The sequence below is a fragment of the Amia ocellicauda genome, chromosome 19, assembly GCF_036373705.1.
Source record: "Amia ocellicauda isolate fAmiCal2 chromosome 19, fAmiCal2.hap1, whole genome shotgun sequence".
NCBI classification, from domain to species: Eukaryota; Metazoa; Chordata; class Actinopteri; order Amiiformes; family Amiidae; genus Amia; species Amia ocellicauda.
The window spans coordinates 21,975,478-21,993,942 of record NC_089868.1 but is presented as its reverse complement, the minus strand read 5'-3'; the positions used below and the strand labels follow the sequence as shown (position 1 = coordinate 21,993,942).

The window sequence follows — 18,465 nt, the reverse complement described above, 5'->3', positions numbered from 1 at the left end:
CTGTTGTTTTCTTTTCGTGAATTAAGATTTTTATATTGTATTTATTTTGTGTTGCATTGCAATATTTGGAATTTAGTCTTTAATTTTACTCTTAGAATGACACATTTGTTCAGGGCAATTTCAAGTAAAACGTACATATGCTTTTAAAATAAATAGTATTAAGAGCATTATTTATTTTTAATGGAAAGTTGAAAATTAATCATACATTTTTTTTTATAATGTATATAACGTTACAAATCTAGAATACAAAAAATATATAATCTGTTTTCCAAAATACCCAATCTGGGCTATATGCGTGTATCGGGTAAGGGATTGCTCCTTGCATATCTGAGGTTTTGAAGAATGAAGCAAAGTCTTTCTCTATCCACCAAGCAGCTGGGTTATTTGAATTAACACAGGGACTGCAAGAAACAAGGAACAGCCCCCATCTACTGGCAGGATCCCTGCCATCTCCTCTCCATCAGAAAACCACCCCTCAGTCACCCACCGGGGCACACTTTCACAGTGGAAAGCGTCTGAAATCTCAGGTAAGATCAAGCTGCTTTTCTCTTAGAGCGTTTAGAAAATGTATTATACATGGAATATAAAGGTATATATTACATGGCCTGACAAGAAGTAGGAAAATGCTCGTCGATTTGCTCAAAACGCAAGACTGGATTGCTAAAGCAGTAGATATTGTGATGAGAATGGTCACCAAGGACAGATTAGCCATGTATATGTTTTAAAGGTGTCGGGCAATATTGCATACGCTGTACAATGTGCTTCTTGTGCGATTTAAAGTTCTGTCATTGAAAATAATCAAATAGAGACAGTGTATTCACTGCACTGAGCCCTGTAGTAGATCACCGTTATCTGCTTTGCGCAGCGCTTTGCAAATATGCCTGATAATTATCTTTAAAACACATATTTTCAAAACTGTTTAAATGTTTTTTGTTTTAGTTTTTTTTTTTTTCGTGCGGATGCTACAAAACAGTGCTGATGATGGACGTTCAAGCCGCAGCAGCAGTACACATCATTTGCAGGAAGCACTGCGCCTGTTCTGATATTGTGCTCAGTATTGCACCATGCAAAAGGAAACTTTTTGTTCTCCTTTTAAAGTATTGGTCCATTTTATGCAAATGCACAAATGTGGATAAAACACCTGCAGTAATAAAAAATGTAAAAAAGTTTGAAAATTGGATTATGTTTTTAATAACTGAATGATTCAGAGAAACAATACAGTGTCCACAGAAATACATTTTCGTATTCCTCACCATTATAGTAAGGTAATAAACTTATATATGCATATTTGAAAATCATTGTGTTTAATTGTTTAATTGCTTAAAATTGTTTGGCTGTGTAGTTTGTACCAGCCATCCCGCAATGGATCTTGATTATTTAATATCAACATTATTGAGGCGTAAATATACTTTTTTTAAGCCCATGGCCGAGTATTTTAAGGTCTGTAAACCCAATAGCATGTAAGAGATTTCTGGAAGCTTAGCACCAATTAACCAAAAATCTGATTATATAAAAAAAGAAAATAATAGACCTATAGTAATAACATACGATAGTTTTATTGAGGTTTATTGTAAATGCAATCGACGTGAATATCGCCAAAATGTTCGCAAAATTGGCACGGTTTTCTTCCTGCATCCAATTATATTCCAATTTGCAGTCATACGATTAAAAAAAATCTATACAATGAGACTTTCTTAATTAGAAATCTGATTGTTGACCGAAAATAAATCTGTATACACACGCTTTCAAAATGTAACTATCCAGAAATTGTGCATAAACACCCATTTATTTATCTCCATTTCCCAAATAAAGTTACTATAATTCACAACTGAGCCAAGCAATATGCATTTTCTCCAAAGCGCAACTGAAATGCGTCGCCAGGGTCTTTTCCATCAGTTAGTACACAGTTAACAGGGGCTGACAGAGAGAAAAGAAAGGGCTCAGTCATTAACAGTAAATCCAGTTTGCCCAGAGTAAAGCCATTTTTGAGGGGTGCTACTGGAGCTGCCCAATTATATCTGATAGTGCCACTGAGCTGAGCTGGAGATGGAAATATAACCCTTCTTTAAATGATCCGTATTGGCAAGGGCATCTCCAACACCTGCACATTTCCATTTAACTGGAGGAAGTATTTTATTAGGAAATGAAAAAGATAAAATACACGAATCCACAGATAGCACAGGAAAAGGTGGAAGTTCGTCCGGTTTTACAGGGCTGTCTTAAATGGAAATTAAAGATGAATGGAAAAATGGCTATAAAATACATGTCGAGGTATGCTTTTCAGTTGAAGCCACTTACACGGATATATTGTGCAGATGTTATTACATAGTCTAATAATAATAATAATAATAATAATAATAATAATAATAATAATATTAATAATAATAATAATAATAATAATGTAAGTATGTATTTTATTAAATACAAAAAAGGAATACAATAAATTGGAAAAGTGATATTGTTCCACCTTTGTCAACCGCCAATTGTGTCTTTCATTGACATGTTAAGCTGCTCAAGCCTCAATCGAGGCACAAAACTGGATGTAAACACAAATTATTAGGCGTGTCATATTGTCATTGAAAACAGTGCCTCGGATAATTGGGAGTCCCATTGAGTCTAAGATAGATCACTGTTTTATTTAAAGGGCATTGATTTTTTCCCCCTTAAAACGACTAATTACATTACTTACAGTAAATAGAAGCCCTGCTGTCAGATTACAGCATGCCAACAAAATAGCAAATCACAGTTTATTTCACTTGATTGGGATAATTTACACATGCAGTTCTGCCTTATGGACTAAATTACAGCTATCTGGGTATGGAGATATGTGATGCGATTTATCATTCTGGGGATGTATTAAATAAAACAGGGTGTGTACAAAACAGTTAGATGCAATTAAAACCCTGGTTTGTAGATTCATTTGGTCAATTTGTAATCATAATGACCATAGTCAGGTTTGGACATTTTGCTGCTTCAGTTTCGGATAATGCAGATCTGTCCAAGAAAAGGGCAGCGACGCCCTGACTGAGGCTGAAATGTACAAAAATGCACAATAAATCATATAGGCCTATAATTCACGCGTATTTTAATCTTCTGATAAGTAGATGACAGAATATTTCAAATGATGCGGCTCCTATTTTTCTTCATTCGTTGTAAAAAATAAATGTAGGTCTAAATCTGTTCCTTTTATACAGTATTGAGAACATAATGTGTAAAAGATGGAAAAAGTACAGTATACTAGAAAGTCTTGCTGGTTTGAACACCAGTATTTTATAACATAACTGGAAACACATAGGCCTACAATTTGACATTAAGCTTTAATAATAACAGTAATGTTGGGATGGGAACAGCTGGAGTATCTATACAGTGTAAGTGCATTAAATATATGTAGTTAATCTAAGGAACAAATATATCCGCTGTGCAGTTTGTCTATGAACAGTGCAATGCGCAGATATTAATAGAGATTCAATTATAGGTATCCATTATACATTGCATGTTAAAGGAAAGGCGTTTTCTGCTCAATAAATAGTCTATATGAGGGTAGTTTCACGATGTAATTTTCCCGCATCAGGACTATCGTTCACAGCATTAACAAAAGAACATGAAATCAAGGCTGATTGTTCAAATGAAGCCAGAAGTACTTTGAGTGTGTATAGTCCTGCGGAAACACTAAGCCACAGTTTAAAGTTATCAACTATATTCAATAACTAAAAAAAATCTAATAGAAAAACTTTTTTTTAAAACATTTTTCCAAATTAATGATATTTGCGCTTAAAACAAAGTCAATAGCATGTTGTTTTTCTGCCCATCACCAGGGTTTGAGAAGAGAGTGACAGGTCTTTGTTGGTGAATAGAAATCTGTGGCAATCCAGAGAGGGAGAACTCCTCCTACCAAATTATCCAAAACTGGGCAGGCTTTTTGCTCTCTTCACAAATAGGACCCAGCTCTCCAATGCAGGCAGTCCCAATCTGACCTTCAAGCATCTGGAACCCAAAAGGAAACCAGGGACTGCAGAAAAACACACAAAATAGCAGCTTTTATTATTACCATTGCTTGCCACCAGCTTTTACTTTGCTTGCCTTATTATCTGGACTACACTTTGCGCAGAGCCTTTCTCAGAGAGTGGGAAGTCAATCACTGCAGCTCTGTCCCCCCCCTCCCCTGCACCCCCTCCTGCATCTTTTAATATTGGTTTGAGTTGTTCTGTGACTTTGCAAGGGAGTGAAGCGGCGCATCTGTGTGCATCTCTCGCTGCAGATCTTGTGGATGATCTAGGACTCTGGGGCTTGTATATGGAAGTTGTGGGGTGCAAGGCTGAAGAAAACACTTGCACAGTCCGTCCATCAGCCATGCTTTTCCACGGGATCTCCGGGGATCACATTCAAGGGATCATGGAGGAGATGGAAAGGAGATCTAAAACGGAGTCTCGTCTGGCCAAAGGCGTCCAAATGAACGGGAGGGAGACGGTAAGGAAAATGAACTTCATTGTGCATGTAGATTCACGCCAGTGCTCTCTGTCACTCGGGCCTATAGCTTGTCAACCCACTCTTTTACGCACTTTTCTCTTTCTCCACATCCAAAATAGGCCTAATGTGTTTTATTTCTGATTTAGCATCTATTGTCATTGAAAATGATATAGAAACTGTACATGTATACATAAATATATGCATGTGTGACCATTTACACACATACAATCCCATGATCACCATAAGTGAACTCGGAAAGATATTTACTTTTGCAGGTATAGCAATGAATGATTCAAGCAAATATGGAAATATGTATTATCAACTGAGAAAATGTACTTTTTACATTTAAAGGCAGCTTTGCGTAAAGAAAGATAGTTTCGGTCTAACGCTTTAAATGGTTATATATACGTATATATAAATACACACATATAAAATGGTCTAGGCATCGTTAAATATAATTTAACCAAACAAGGGCAATATACAAGAAAACAGAGTGCAGAATAAATGTACATGTATGTGTCAGACAAATTATACAAATATGAATATTCTGGGAATTCAAGTCTTCAAGTTTTAATTAGTCTCAAGTGACTAATCCTGTGACACGTTTCGATCATTTTCTATTTAAAAACGCGTCACCAATTTTATACAATCCAAATAAACATAATAATAGGAATTACATAGATATATGTTTGAGGACTTTAGCGTCAATTATACGTGTATTATATTTTACGCTTCAGATACTAAATAAAAGTGGTTTGAAGGCTAACTATATTTTTCCCGAAATGCAGAAAATAGATGAAAGTTTGAAAGTTTGATTAATAAGCTTTTTTCGGTTTAATTATTTTCAGTCAAATTTGGAAAAATCTGAATCTAGATGTGCATTTCTTTTTTTTTTAAATAGGATACATATTTTTAATATCCAGTTATGGATTTCACAGTTTGAATTATCTGTTTATAATAATAATAATAATAATAATAATAATAATAATAATAATAATAATAATAATATAAGATTGTCTTAATAATAATACGGACATACTTATTTGGAATAAATACAATCATTGAGAAAATCACGCCACAGACGTGATAAAAAGCCTGCACAAATTATGATTATCATACTATGGTTTGATATTTAATAACACATGCAGTACTTATCACATGTTAATAGCAAACTATGCACATAACAATTCTAATTTGCAATGCAGAAATGGACCCTTTAAATGAGATTATCCTAATCCTTTCCCATGCCACCCTCTTCGCAGACCATGCCCTCCATGAGCCCGGAGAAGCCTGCCTTGTGCGCCGGCTGTGGGGGCAAAATCTCGGACAGATACTACTTACTGGCAGTGGATAAGCAGTGGCACCTCAGGTGTCTTAAATGCTGTGAATGTAAACTTGCCCTCGAATCTGAACTCACCTGTTTCGCAAAGGATGGCAGCATTTACTGCAAAGAGGATTACTACAGGTAAGCAGCGCATACTGTGTGAACCAGGCCGCTGCAGACACAGTCTTTCAGCAAAAAAACGGCACAGAATCGAAACAATACCTTCATGTCTGGCGTGCCAGTAAAGTTATTTTTCCCCATGCACACATTTCCTCTTGTACAGGAGCTATTCAGATGTGTGTCTCTCTCTGTCTCGCACACACTATAGCCAAACACACCGTTGTTTTGTCTGTAAAAGCACCCTACACATTTAGCAAAACGACTCATGGTAGCCTACACGTGTAATTCATTGGACTTCAGTGCATGTGCAAATGATACAAATCTGTATTCCCACAGTGGGAAGGAGTTTGAAATCTAAATCAAACGCGAGCTGTTTCAGGACACGGGTGCAATCTCAATTTGAACAGTTTTGTATACATATACAGCTCAGGAAAAAATGAACAGAGAATGATTTCTGAACTTGGAGTGGTCTCTTGATTTTTTCCAGAGCTGTATATATATATATATGCGTGATTGTGTCCCCTTTTTTGGACACTAGCCGGACCCAAGCATGTATAGCATAAGGGCCTATATGCCTTATCTTTTACAATGAGGCAATTGATGAATGAGTAAAATGCATTCAAGAACTGGGCGCACGAACCCGACGCGCAGGCCCCAGCACATGCACTGCCCCCTGTGCCCCCTGTGCCCCCTGTGCCCTCCCTGCCCGGCTGTTAAAGCGCCTGTGCTGTTCCAGAAGGTTCTCCGTGCAGAGGTGCGCACGCTGCCACCTGGGCATCTCGGCCTCGGAGATGGTGATGCGCGCCCGGGACGCCGTGTACCACCTGAGCTGCTTCACCTGCTCCACCTGCAGCAAGACCCTGAGCACCGGGGACCACTTCGGCATGAAGGACAGCCTGGTGTACTGCCGGGCGCACTTCGAGAGCCTGCTGCAGGGCGAGTACCCCCCCCAGCTCACCTACCCCGAGCTGGCGGCCAAGGGCGGGGGGCTGGCACTGCCCTACTTCAACGGCACTGGCGCGGTGCAGAAAGGCAGGCCTCGGAAGAGGAAGAGCCCGGCCATGGGGGTGGACATGGCCAGTTACAACTCAGGTGAGCCGCACAGAGAGCCATGTGCACGATCGTCTGTATGATCACTGACACAACGTGTGCATGGCATTGTCTCGCAGAAGTTAATACCCTTTCACTTTGGTATAAAACGAAAAGCCAGCAACATGAATTAACCTCATTGTAGGCCATTTCATGAACTGACTGCTATGCGCCGCCACGAAGGTGTCGTCTTGGAAAGTACAGAGAATTAGGCATTTCAGACACAAACAAAACGCTAGGAATTTCAATGCAATACAATTCAATCGGCTGCACTCGGTTACTTCATTGGTTTGGCGGTTTATATTCGGGATTATCGATATTTAGTTATCTGTTAAAACTAGAACTTTCTCCGCTTTAGTTACATCAGGTTTTAAATTAATCAAATAACCCACAATTGGTTTCTGGATTGTTTTAAAAACATATTAATAATCATATTATTATTATTATTATTATTATTATTATTATTATTATTATTATTATTATTGTGATTATTATTGTGTGTTGGGATCCACGCATCTTTGAAGTCCCAGTTATTCAGCCCCAGCGAGTTTCTTTTGTCACCGTTTTGGCAATTACCGTTTGGTTGAGAAAGTTGGGCTTTGTGTGCCAGACTTCTGCTGTTCTCCGTGAATGGAGGGAAAGAAGGGTAATCTGCGTGTTAATTGTTCTGTGTTAATTGGAGGTGACGTAGGAATCCCTGGCTCCCAGCCAGTTTTTAATCACCCTTGGAAGGTCACTGCGGTTCTGCAGAATAACAGCGATATTCAGACACCAGGAGCGCACAGCGCCCTGCATATTCTTATAGGATAGTTTTATTTATTTGCGAGACTATATAGGACCATGTGTGAATTAACGAGTGAATTCTATTAGCTATATTATTTATATAATTCATATGTTTAAATATGGATGTTTAATTTCATATAATAATGCCAATAATCCAAATATATAAAACAGATATATATATATATATATATATATATATATATATATATATATATATATATATATATGTAGCTTTTGTAGTAATTACCTTGTGCATTTTTGTGATTTTTTTTTAATATGAAGAAAACATCTTAAATTAACGGCATTTGATTTTAAAGTCCCAGTGTGTCGTTCTTTTATAATTTGAAAAATCTATTTGCAGTGCCATTTGGATTAAAAAACGTCAAACCCCATTTTCACAATGTGTGTGAGATTATAGGATACATACAGATGCACACATATACACATTTCATTTGCAAAAGTGCAGAGTAAAAAAAGTGTCCCTTTATGACCTACTGTATCTCTTAGTTATAGAAGTATTACAGTATAACAAAACGAGCATACAAAATGCACAAAACTACAAACGTCAAATTTAAAACATATTTCGCAAGCTTGTAATTTATTAGACGCCATCACAGTTAAATAAACATTTAACTTTATTGCATGGCACATAAGTTTAAAAAAACATATTCTGCCTTCAAGAGTATGAAATATAATATGCTTGGCTTTCGTGTTAACAGACATTTAGTGGCGAGGCCTCATTGTTAAAGGGAGGAGCAGCAGAGACCCCTGGTGGCCATTTCCGGAATGAGATTTCACATAACAAAGGCAGCTGGAGTGATTGGGCACAGTTGCACAAAAGGAGAGAGAAAAGACCAATTGTGCTCAACCTGTTTAAGCAGAATAAGTACACAGTGACTATTAGGACAAATTAAGGTCTAAAACACATCTTAGGAGATAGTCTACAAATCTGAAACGGACAAATACACGTTCATTCGATTGTAAAACAGATTGCTGCACCCTCTTCATTTTCAGTTTATGTCAGGAATTTAAAGCCCTAGCCATTGTGACAGCTTCACAGTCACCTGAAAACATGGGCTTCCTCCATTCGTTTGATTGCAATTAATCAAATATATATTGAAAACAACAATTAAACATCGATTAGTTTGTGGTTTAATAAAATGCTGTTCATTAAAAAAACATTAAACTGTATAAACTTGTAGAGCTTAGACTACCACTTTAACTGAAGATCTGACTGAATACTTTCATTAATCATTTTTTGCAACAATACAATTATGATTTTAAAGGAGACCCCCTTAAATACACGACTGATTTCACAGTCCTAAAACAGGCCTGACAGTAGGTAGACAATGTTTCTGGATTTTGTGCAGTGTACACACTTGTTTAACCCCTTTAAGTAAAATTATTATTATTATTAATAATAATAATAATAATAATAATAATAATAATAATAATAATAATAATAATAATATCAGAAGAAGAATAAAATAAGAAGAGTTATCATATTTGCATAATTTTCTGGACATAGGAATAGTAACGCTGCAGCTATTTACTGCAGTCGGCCGTGACAATTTAGGCCTACAACTATTTGAGTAATTCATTAACTGGCAGTTATATGTCTGTGTTTATGTATTTATGTATGTATCTGTTTATTTATTTTACAGTGTATTACAAACTGATATCCTACTGCTGTTCCATACATATACCGCAATTGATTACAGGTTTTCGATTTACGATTCACCAGTAGGTCAAAGTTTTGACTTGGGCTGGGGTTAAATCAAAGCTTTGTCACAACCGCTGATACAAACCTGCAGTCAGGGGCGGCTTCATTTTTAAAATAAATTGCTACTTTCTTATCCTCACAAATGTAACAGCTGAGCTGTACAGGTTTGTAGATTGCGGTTACCGAGTGGGTCACAGTTTTGATTTAATCTGGCCCTTGATCTTGGCCTTCGTCTCTGAATAAACCTCTAAGTAGCTCTATGAATTCTACAAGTTTTTGTCTCAACATATCTGTGACGATGAAGAAGTCTATTCACGGAGCTTTTAGACTGATTATCACACGAATGACGCTTAACTGCAGATGCATGACAACTTGGAATACAAAATTCCACATATTGCATTTATCGTCAGGTATCATAGCGTTTAGCTCAGTCGGAAGGATTGAAATTTGATTGCATCGCCGAGCAAAATCCTCCCATGGAAGTAATTTACTCGTGTTACTAAAACCGGCGATAAACACAGTACTGACGATATGAAAGATTGCAATACTTTAGTTGTGGAGGGGATTTTGTTAGGGAAAAACAGAGCTGAGTGAAACATAGAACTGGAAATAAAGTAATGCCGTGCAATGGTTAATGCCTCACCAAAATGCTTTTAGTTCGTGCATATATCATCATCATCAGCAGCCTACTGACCACTGCTGGATGAGGGCCTCCCCAAGATATTTCCATTTGTTTCGATGCACAGCGTCTTTATTCCAGGTCATGCCAGTCAAGCTACTTATTTCATCTTCCCTTCTTTTATGTGGACGTCTTCTAGCTCTTTTTCATCTCTTAGGATCCATTCCATCACTTCTTTGTCCATCTTTGGTCTGTTCTTCTTGCAATGTGTCTGGCCCACTGCCATTTTAACATTTTAAATATTTCAGTCATTTCACACACTTTTTTTTCTCTCTCTCTCTCTCTCTATCTATAGATAGATAGATACATGTTTTTAATACTTCATGCTATATGTATATAAAGCTTTTGTTATGTAAATAATGTTTTATCACGATGTCTCTGCTTTGAAAGTATTCAAACCATTCTGAACGCTTGGTTAAAAAATCACTGCCATCCTTTCCACATCAGCAGCTCTTCAGCATGTTCTTACACACACAATATATGTCATTTGTGTTGGCATTTGGGCTTTACCATTGTTATGTACTTTTTATGTGTAGTTCTGGATTTGTTTGTGTTGCATTTTATGACATTTGTTTATAAAAACTACATGAAAATGAACACTATATATAATGTGTTTGTATGTGGGAATTTAATGATTCCCCTGGAAATGTGCTATAGCAGAAATGCAGGGAAGGGAAACCAAAATTATTCAATGTATTTCTCTTACAAAGTGTACTTCTACTTTTAATTTGAATCAGGTCTGAACACACTGACCTATTAGTTAGTCTACAGGTATTCAGGAGTATCAGCCATTAATGAACTGTTATTTCATTGCCTTGTTATTACTAAGTTGTCCCTGCTGTTTTGTGTTCAGGTTGTAATGAGAACGAGGCTGATCATCTGGACCGAGACCAGCAGTCGTACCCTCCGTCTCAGAAGACCAAGCGCATGCGCACATCTTTCAAGCACCACCAGCTCCGCACCATGAAGTCATACTTTGCCATCAACCATAACCCTGATGCTAAAGACTTAAAGCAACTTGCCCAGAAAACTGGGCTCACCAAAAGAGTTCTCCAGGTAAGCATACACTTCATTTCTAATAGTTGTCCTTGATTAGTTCTTTCTGTTTAGCTGTTAATTTTATTTTTTACTTCATCTTTTATTTGATGGTTTATTTATTTTTTGGTTTTATATCAGAACTCATTTTACTGGTTTTCGGACTACAGTTTATGCAGCCAGGAGAATGCAAGCACTAAATGAGAAACTCTGTAGGCATGTTTCATCCACTGCTTGTCCCCAAAGTGTCAGTGAAGTGAGAGGTAAAATACAACTTGGTTTGGCCAAACCATAAGTAACTCATATACTTAAAAACATTATGCCAGTAATATAAAGTAAATGAAGTTCAAAATGTGGAATAATTCAATCACAGATTAAACTGTGACTATATGTGTTTGATTTACTTCTCTATATATAGATGTATATGTATATATACATTTCAACACACATACATATATGATTTGGTGGATGCAACATTCTGCTTCCAGGTGGTCTTTATTTCTATTTGGTTCTTTCTTGTTAGAGCTAAAAGAAGAGCTTTTATTAGTGTCAAAATCAGCACCCCAGTTCTTTAATGTAACTGATGATGTCGTCTACTCTTTTACCTATATTGCAATCTGTAGCCATAAACTGTGGTGTTAATTACGTACAAAACAATTAAAATAAAGCAAGTAGAAAAGAAAAGTAAAGAAATCAATTGGGATTGGTTTGCAGGTTTGGTTCCAAAACGCAAGAGCCAAATTCAGAAGAAACGTTTTGCGACAGGAGAATGGGGGTGTTGATAAAGCTGATGGCACGTCACTTCCGCCTCCACCCTCGTCAGACAGCGGCGCACTAACTCCACCCAGCACTGCGACCACACTAACAGACCTGACCAATCCCTCAATCACTGTAGTGACTTCAGTGACTTCTAGTCTGGACAGCCACGAATCTGGGAGCCCCTCACAAACTACCTTAACAAACCTTTTCTAACACTTTTTACAAGACATTTAAATGACCAGAGACAGATCTTGGGAGAGCAAACAAACAAACAAACACAAATCTTGGTGTGTAGCATTTGCAACCACTTGGCAGCTGAGTTTGTAGTTAATGTATTCAGCAATTTGTTTGTCTTAATGGATTCGAAAAGTTTTACATCCTAGGTAACTATGTAAAAGAATCATAAATTCACTTGTGGCTTTTTGAAGAAAAACAAATAGAAAATTCTGTTGAAATCCAATTAAATATTCAATTTGTGTTTTTTATTTTAATGACGGATTACATTTTAAATATGAATTTGGGCGAAATATAAATCTTTAACATTTAAATTTTACACATTTCCTTAGATGGAAATGTTAATATTTATTTTTCATTCTTAACATTACGTAATTTATATTTCAACTTATCCACTAAAATTTCACTGTGTATGTACCATATTATAATTGTCTTTTTCAAAAAAAAAAAAAAAAAAAGAACATTTCCACTTTGGAAATGTGTCAATATTTACCTGTCAGATGTTTAGTAAAAAAATATTCAAAAAATTGACTTTCATTGCAAAACTGTGTTTCTTTCTGTTTTTATCTATTCTTATTTTTATTGAGTTTGATTGGATTCTCTCCGGTCATTTCACTGTAACAATCAAAGAGCCTTTCTAGAAAATTGAATTATTGACATATTACCTAATTATTTATGTATAATAACAATAAGAATAATACAGAACTGTAAAAGGTAGCAATAGGTAAATGTAAAGTGTAACATCATACACATCCCCCCTGTATCTTAAAAGTATTTAAAACGTAAATGAAAAAATAAGACTTCAATTTCAGATGCTCCGAAACTCAAAGCCAGGTGGATGCTGACCTCAGTCTATTTTTTGTTTTGGCATACAACCTAACTGTAGCAGGAAGCTAACAGAAATCTTGAGATCTGTACAGTGGTAATTGTTCAACCAACAAACCAGATACATTGAATGAGATGTGTTTTAGTTACACACACTGACAAATTTGGATCAGAAATGTATATTTCTGAATCTGAACAGGCAAGAGGTGGGGAGTGTTTTAGCTGATTGTTTTTAATAATAGAGCACTTTTACCAAACTTCAGGCCTCAGTACCTAACTAAAAATGTAATGGGAAAATCTAAGTTTAGATTTCCAGTAGTATTAGTCTTAAGTATGATTGCACAGTGACAATATACTGCCCAATAGAAAGTGCATTATTATATTTGTTGCTCAGGGTGTTAGTATACAACTTGTAAAAACAAAACGTAAATGTAGATTCGCTACACAGATGTAGGTTGTAGAGCTGAACGGGTATCAGAAAGACGTTTCAGATCTATAACATTTCGTAGGAGCCAGTTGAAAAATGTCATACACATCTTTTTGAACATCATTGTTTTTATTTCTTTATGGACATTTGCCACTGAACAGACCAAAAACATGTTTCTTCTGGCTGAAAGCTAAGGAAAGTCCTTGCTGGTATAAAGAACATTTCATTGTAAGTGTCAAAATTTGTTCTTTAACAGAACAAAAATGGTACTATAGATCTACTTTATGAAGTAGATGCCTAACTCAGTTCTACTATGTGCCTTATGCTATTACTTGGGAGAAAGTTTGTGAAATTCAGGATATATGTGTTGTTTGTTAACTGATTCACATCCTTTTATCATCTTACATCTTTTACATCTTATTTCTGAAGATCTTTTTATGGTGTATCCTGTTTAAAGGGGACAGAGATGTCATAGAAAGCAGTTGTGCACTCTTTCAGATATAGTTGGTAAATCCAAGAATCTTATATATTGATCTTCGTGTTTATAGTACAGTAAGTGGTCTAACAAGATTGTCCATGTTTCTTTGTTTCTTGAAAAGATGGTGTATAGAAACTATTTCCCCTTAAATATTTATGGACCAAACGGTTGTTATATATCTTATTAAATTTGTGTGAATAAAATACTTTGCTTTAAATGAGTTTTATTTTATTATATTAAAATTGAATGTGTTTGTTTCTACATTTATTCAGGAATGAAATATACTTTTTACAACATTTCCTTTCAGTGACATCAACAGATTGAATATAATTCAGTGACCAATTCACAATGAAAATTGTTTTCTACATTTTTTTCTATTCTTTATTTAATTTACTTTCATTATTATTATTTTTATTTATTATGGCAAAGTAATGCTCCATGGATTTGCAAATAACACCCTGTAGCAGATCAATACCAAAATATATCTGTAGGTGTTTTAATGCATGAAGTTTTACCAAATAAATGGTGGAAAGCATATGTATATATATATATATATATATATATATATATATGTATATATATGCATATGTATATATGTGTATACATATAAAGTTTAGTAAACTAAATGCAGACCCCTAAAACCCAGGTTGCTCTGTAGTTTAATAAATTGTTACTCTATGATTTCTTTCAGGGAGAACAAATCTTGGGGCATTACAGCCACACTTCCCGGCGTTTGAAAATTCCCTAAAGTATTAAAAGAAGGGGGAAAACTTTGATCGGAATTCCTCACCATTGAAGACAAAGACAATATTAGGATACAATAATTGCATATTAAAAATCTTTGAGCCAAAAATGTAAAACAGACTTTAAATTAATTTCCTGAATGTTTGAACCCACGGAGGAGAACAACTGTATTTGAACTGTTCTTATATAACTGTAAAACGAGGCATCACATTTTTTTCTTTGTATTGGAATGAAGTTCATATCATTGGAGAAATTGTATAAACATAAATATCACAGAGCAACCTGGTTTTGCCAGCTGGGGTAACTGCCCTATTCAAAGTGAATATTCAGTAAAACAGCACAATAATAAACTGACACAAATACTTGTATAAAGCCATATGCATTTATTCCATCAGCCTGCTTAAAGTATTTGTCATAAATGTCATTTTTGTAAGACATGGCCTCCTTGAAAGTCAGTGGCAGAATGTCCTTCGAACATGAGCTGATCAAGACGACTGAGTTTGTGATTTGGCATCTGGCTGTACTCAAGAAAGAAAGTTCAATAGATAAAGAAGACTCACATTTTGCATGCACTTTTACATCCTGTTAACATTTCCTAAGATGTGTACATTTCTGTTTGATGCACTCTTTTTTGATGTCAACTGTAAAATAAATCTTCATCTGAAATTGCTTCCTCGATGCCAGTAAATTATAGTGGGTGAAAATAATGATTTACAGTTAAGACTATCCACCAGAAAGAAAAATATATTAACCTAGGCCTGGATTAAATGAAATCGTGTGACTGCCCTCCAATTGTAATACTTATTTTGGGTTTCTGTTGAGGGAAGCAAAGGGAACAATATGGTGTCATCAACTCATTGAGGGTGGGTCCATGTTTAAATCTAATCCAGGCACTAGTTTTGGCATTAAAGCTGCTATACAGAGTCCTGCGTAAAATATAATAAATATTTTAGACATAATAATTATCAATAAAATCAACACAAAAACCCCATTTGGATTACACTTTTGAAAGCAACTATTGTTTAATGATAAACTACCTATTGTCTACTACAGTAAAGGACTTCCAACTCTTGCAGTGTTTGAAATTAATACAATACTGACATAATAATTGTGTTTTTAAATCTTTAATTCAGATTCTTGTACAGTCATCAACCCTCCCATGTATCCACAGTTTAAAGTAATCTCTTTTTACTAGCTTTTTTGATGAGTAAAATTAAAGAAATAAAAAAATACTATTTAAAAATGAGTAGCATAGCCTTTCATAGCCTTCATTAGCTACTATTATGACTCTTACTAAGAAGCGGAGGTGCCACAGAGATAGAGCCAGCCTTGATCGAACGAATGGAGCAAAGTGGATTGCACAGGTTGATAAAAGGGTGGCAGAAAATGCACAATTCAGAACTGAAAAACACACTGTAAAAGTCATGAATAACCACACAGCACCCCATCTAGGTGGATTGCATTTTGGGGGAGGGGGTTTCCAGGTTCCAGATTACTCTGCTCCAGCGTAAGTATTTTCTTTACCCACTGAGCCCCTGGGCTGAGATAATGCCAGACAAAGACGAAAGCTTAAAAAATGTGTATTTGTCTCCCAAATGTTCAAGTATTTGGCAACTAATACTTTCATGCACATTCTCTTCACTTCAGGGAAATAACTTGTTATCATGTGCACGGTATGATACAAAGAAAAAATATGCTTGTGAGACGATTATTATGACTGGACCCTTTTTCACATACATACACACACGTATAGATAGGAAAAAATACATTGTATGCACAGAGATATCACATTGTCATATATAATAATACACATTATCTAAGGACAAACCCTGGTGATTATATGTGTCAACATTAAGCGATCCTTCATCAGCTTTGTTTACATTTTCTTTATTTTGTGATACAGTCATATGTTGCAGCCAGTGTTGTTTCGTAAATCATCATTTCAGAATATACTGCTCTCTAGTACCCTAAGGCACGCGCATCCGAAAGTTTCCTTCATGCATTTTGACAGCGCTTTCTGTTGGTATTTTTTTAATTTACATTTAATGACATTCTGCGATTAGAGGCATATTGTTGTTTGTGTTTCCTATTGTGGACGTAGCTCTGCTGGGCTTTGTTCTGGCATTGTGTTAATTGCAGGTGTTTTCAAAATATGAAATTAAAAAGTCAAAATTAATTTCTAAAAGTCATTTTAATGAATGTAGTTGTGCTACTTGATTAAACGATACAAACTGATACACTGATAGCAACATTGAAGACTTGTTTATGTATGAAAGCAGGGATTATTTTAAAATGTACATGTTTTTTCTAATTCAAATACAAATTTACAGTCATAAAACATAACTACATAGTAAGAAATTATATTTATTTAGAGTTAATAAAGAATGGAAGAAACATTTTCAACATTGAAATACTGACTAAGAGATAACATATATACATACATACATACATTCATACAAACATACATACATTTACATTTTATATATATTTTTTAAAATAATGTAAACCTTCATCAAAGAATCTACTGAAGATGTGATTTATAATTCATGTGTTTGCCTCTTTTAGTCTGCATTGCCTCTCAATGATTCATTCAGATACCCCACAGTTAAAATGTGTGTGAGTATATTTTACAGGATGTTGACATTTTTAATGTATTTTTAAAACGAAATATTTGTATTTATTACTTATGAATTCCTCTTACAGGTAATCTGTTTTCCGATTGTCTTCAATTCCTTAATTCCTTCAGTCTCTCGCAGTTGGTGTGTCAGACATCTGTTTGCTTTCAGTGCAAACCAGTGTGGCGGTTTATTTCCTTCATGTTATTTGAACTTAATAGTAAGCTTTTCAGATGTGAAAACGAATAAAAAATATATAAAAGGAATCTCTTAGCAGTGGTTTAAAGGGTAGCATGCAATCCGCAGAGAGCACAGTAATCATTAATCAGATAGCTGCTCTTTTGTCTAAACTGACCTCAAGCTTTCTTGGACATTTCAGCACACCCTGTATTCTCTAAACACAGATAAAAATAGAAGGAAGAACCATCAATCGAGACATTCCTCTGAAAATATGATCGAAATGCATGAATAATTATATATATACTACAGTTTTATATGTAAAAATGACTAGTTACATAAGTAACATATTTGCTTTGGTGTTCGTTCATAATCAGTGCTGTTGTCGAATGTGTGAATAAGGCATGTAGAAGAACCGCCACAGACCTGAGACAGAAAACCAAGCAGAATAAAAGCGACAAAACACTGCAGTAGAAGTAGTATTTGCTAATGATGTAAATACATGCTTGACACACGATCAGCCCAGAATACACAATCCCACCATTGTTCATTTACCTTTAAACTCTTGGGTGGAATGGGATTTTTTCCGTAAAGTACTAACAAGGAGAAATACATGCAGCTATCAGGGTGAAAGTGTGCTGCTTTGTAATTGGGATTTTCATGACCATTTTGCCAGAAGCTAAAAACAGCTGGTAAGAACTTATTTTATCTGTATGCTCAGGAAGATGAAGAAGCCTTCGCTGTATTAAGTCAATAAAGATCTTTCCCCGGGAAGCACGGTGTCCTGGTTTAAAGCTTCTGTTTGAAGGGACGGCTTGTAAGCTGCCATGCGACAGGCAAGTCCTATAACACACAGACCTTTGATTTTGGGAATCACTTGAAAGTTGGGGAACAGAGACAGGAACCTCGCTGAAAATGGGAAAATAAATACATATTTTGCTTCAATTTGATGGTTCACGGCTTGTCTGTGTCTCTGTGTCTAACTC

The 18,465-nt window shown here is 35.6% G+C and overlaps 1 protein-coding gene across 3 annotated transcripts; it reads left to right on the top strand.

The window, feature by feature from the left end:
* Window positions 1–3,927: 3,927 nt before the first annotated feature.
* On the top strand, window positions 3,928–15,353 carry lhx9 (LIM homeobox 9). 3 transcript variants are annotated; one of them, XM_066692183.1, is made up of 5 exons: window positions 3,928–4,467; window positions 5,730–5,932; window positions 6,651–7,003; window positions 11,039–11,241; window positions 11,935–14,146. In XM_066692183.1, exons 1-5 carry the CDS (start codon window positions 4,294–4,296, stop codon window positions 12,190–12,192), a joined length of 1,191 nt encoding a protein of 396 aa, XP_066548280.1. In that variant the 5' UTR covers window positions 3,928–4,293; the 3' UTR covers window positions 12,193–14,146. The 3 variants fall into 3 exon arrangements, with proteins under 3 accessions (XP_066548280.1, XP_066548279.1, XP_066548281.1); XM_066692182.1 differs by having other exon boundaries at window positions 3,930–4,467; window positions 6,648–7,003; XM_066692184.1 differs by lacking the exon at window positions 11,935–14,146 and adding an exon at window positions 14,635–15,353 and having other exon boundaries at window positions 3,931–4,467; window positions 6,648–7,003.
* Window positions 15,354–18,465: the final 3,112 nt, after the last annotated feature.

Coding starts and splice junctions, on each gene's coding strand:
- lhx9 (XM_066692182.1), top strand. CDS start 4,294: ATGGAAGTTGTGGGGTGCAAGGCTGAAGAAAACACTTGCACAGTCCGT. Junction 4,468..5,729: donor AAATGAACGGGAGGGAGACG/GTAAGGAAAATG, acceptor CCCTCTTCGCAG/ACCATGCCCTCCATGAGCCC. Junction 11,242..11,934: donor TCACCAAAAGAGTTCTCCAG/GTAAGCATACAC, acceptor ATTGGTTTGCAG/GTTTGGTTCCAAAACGCAAG.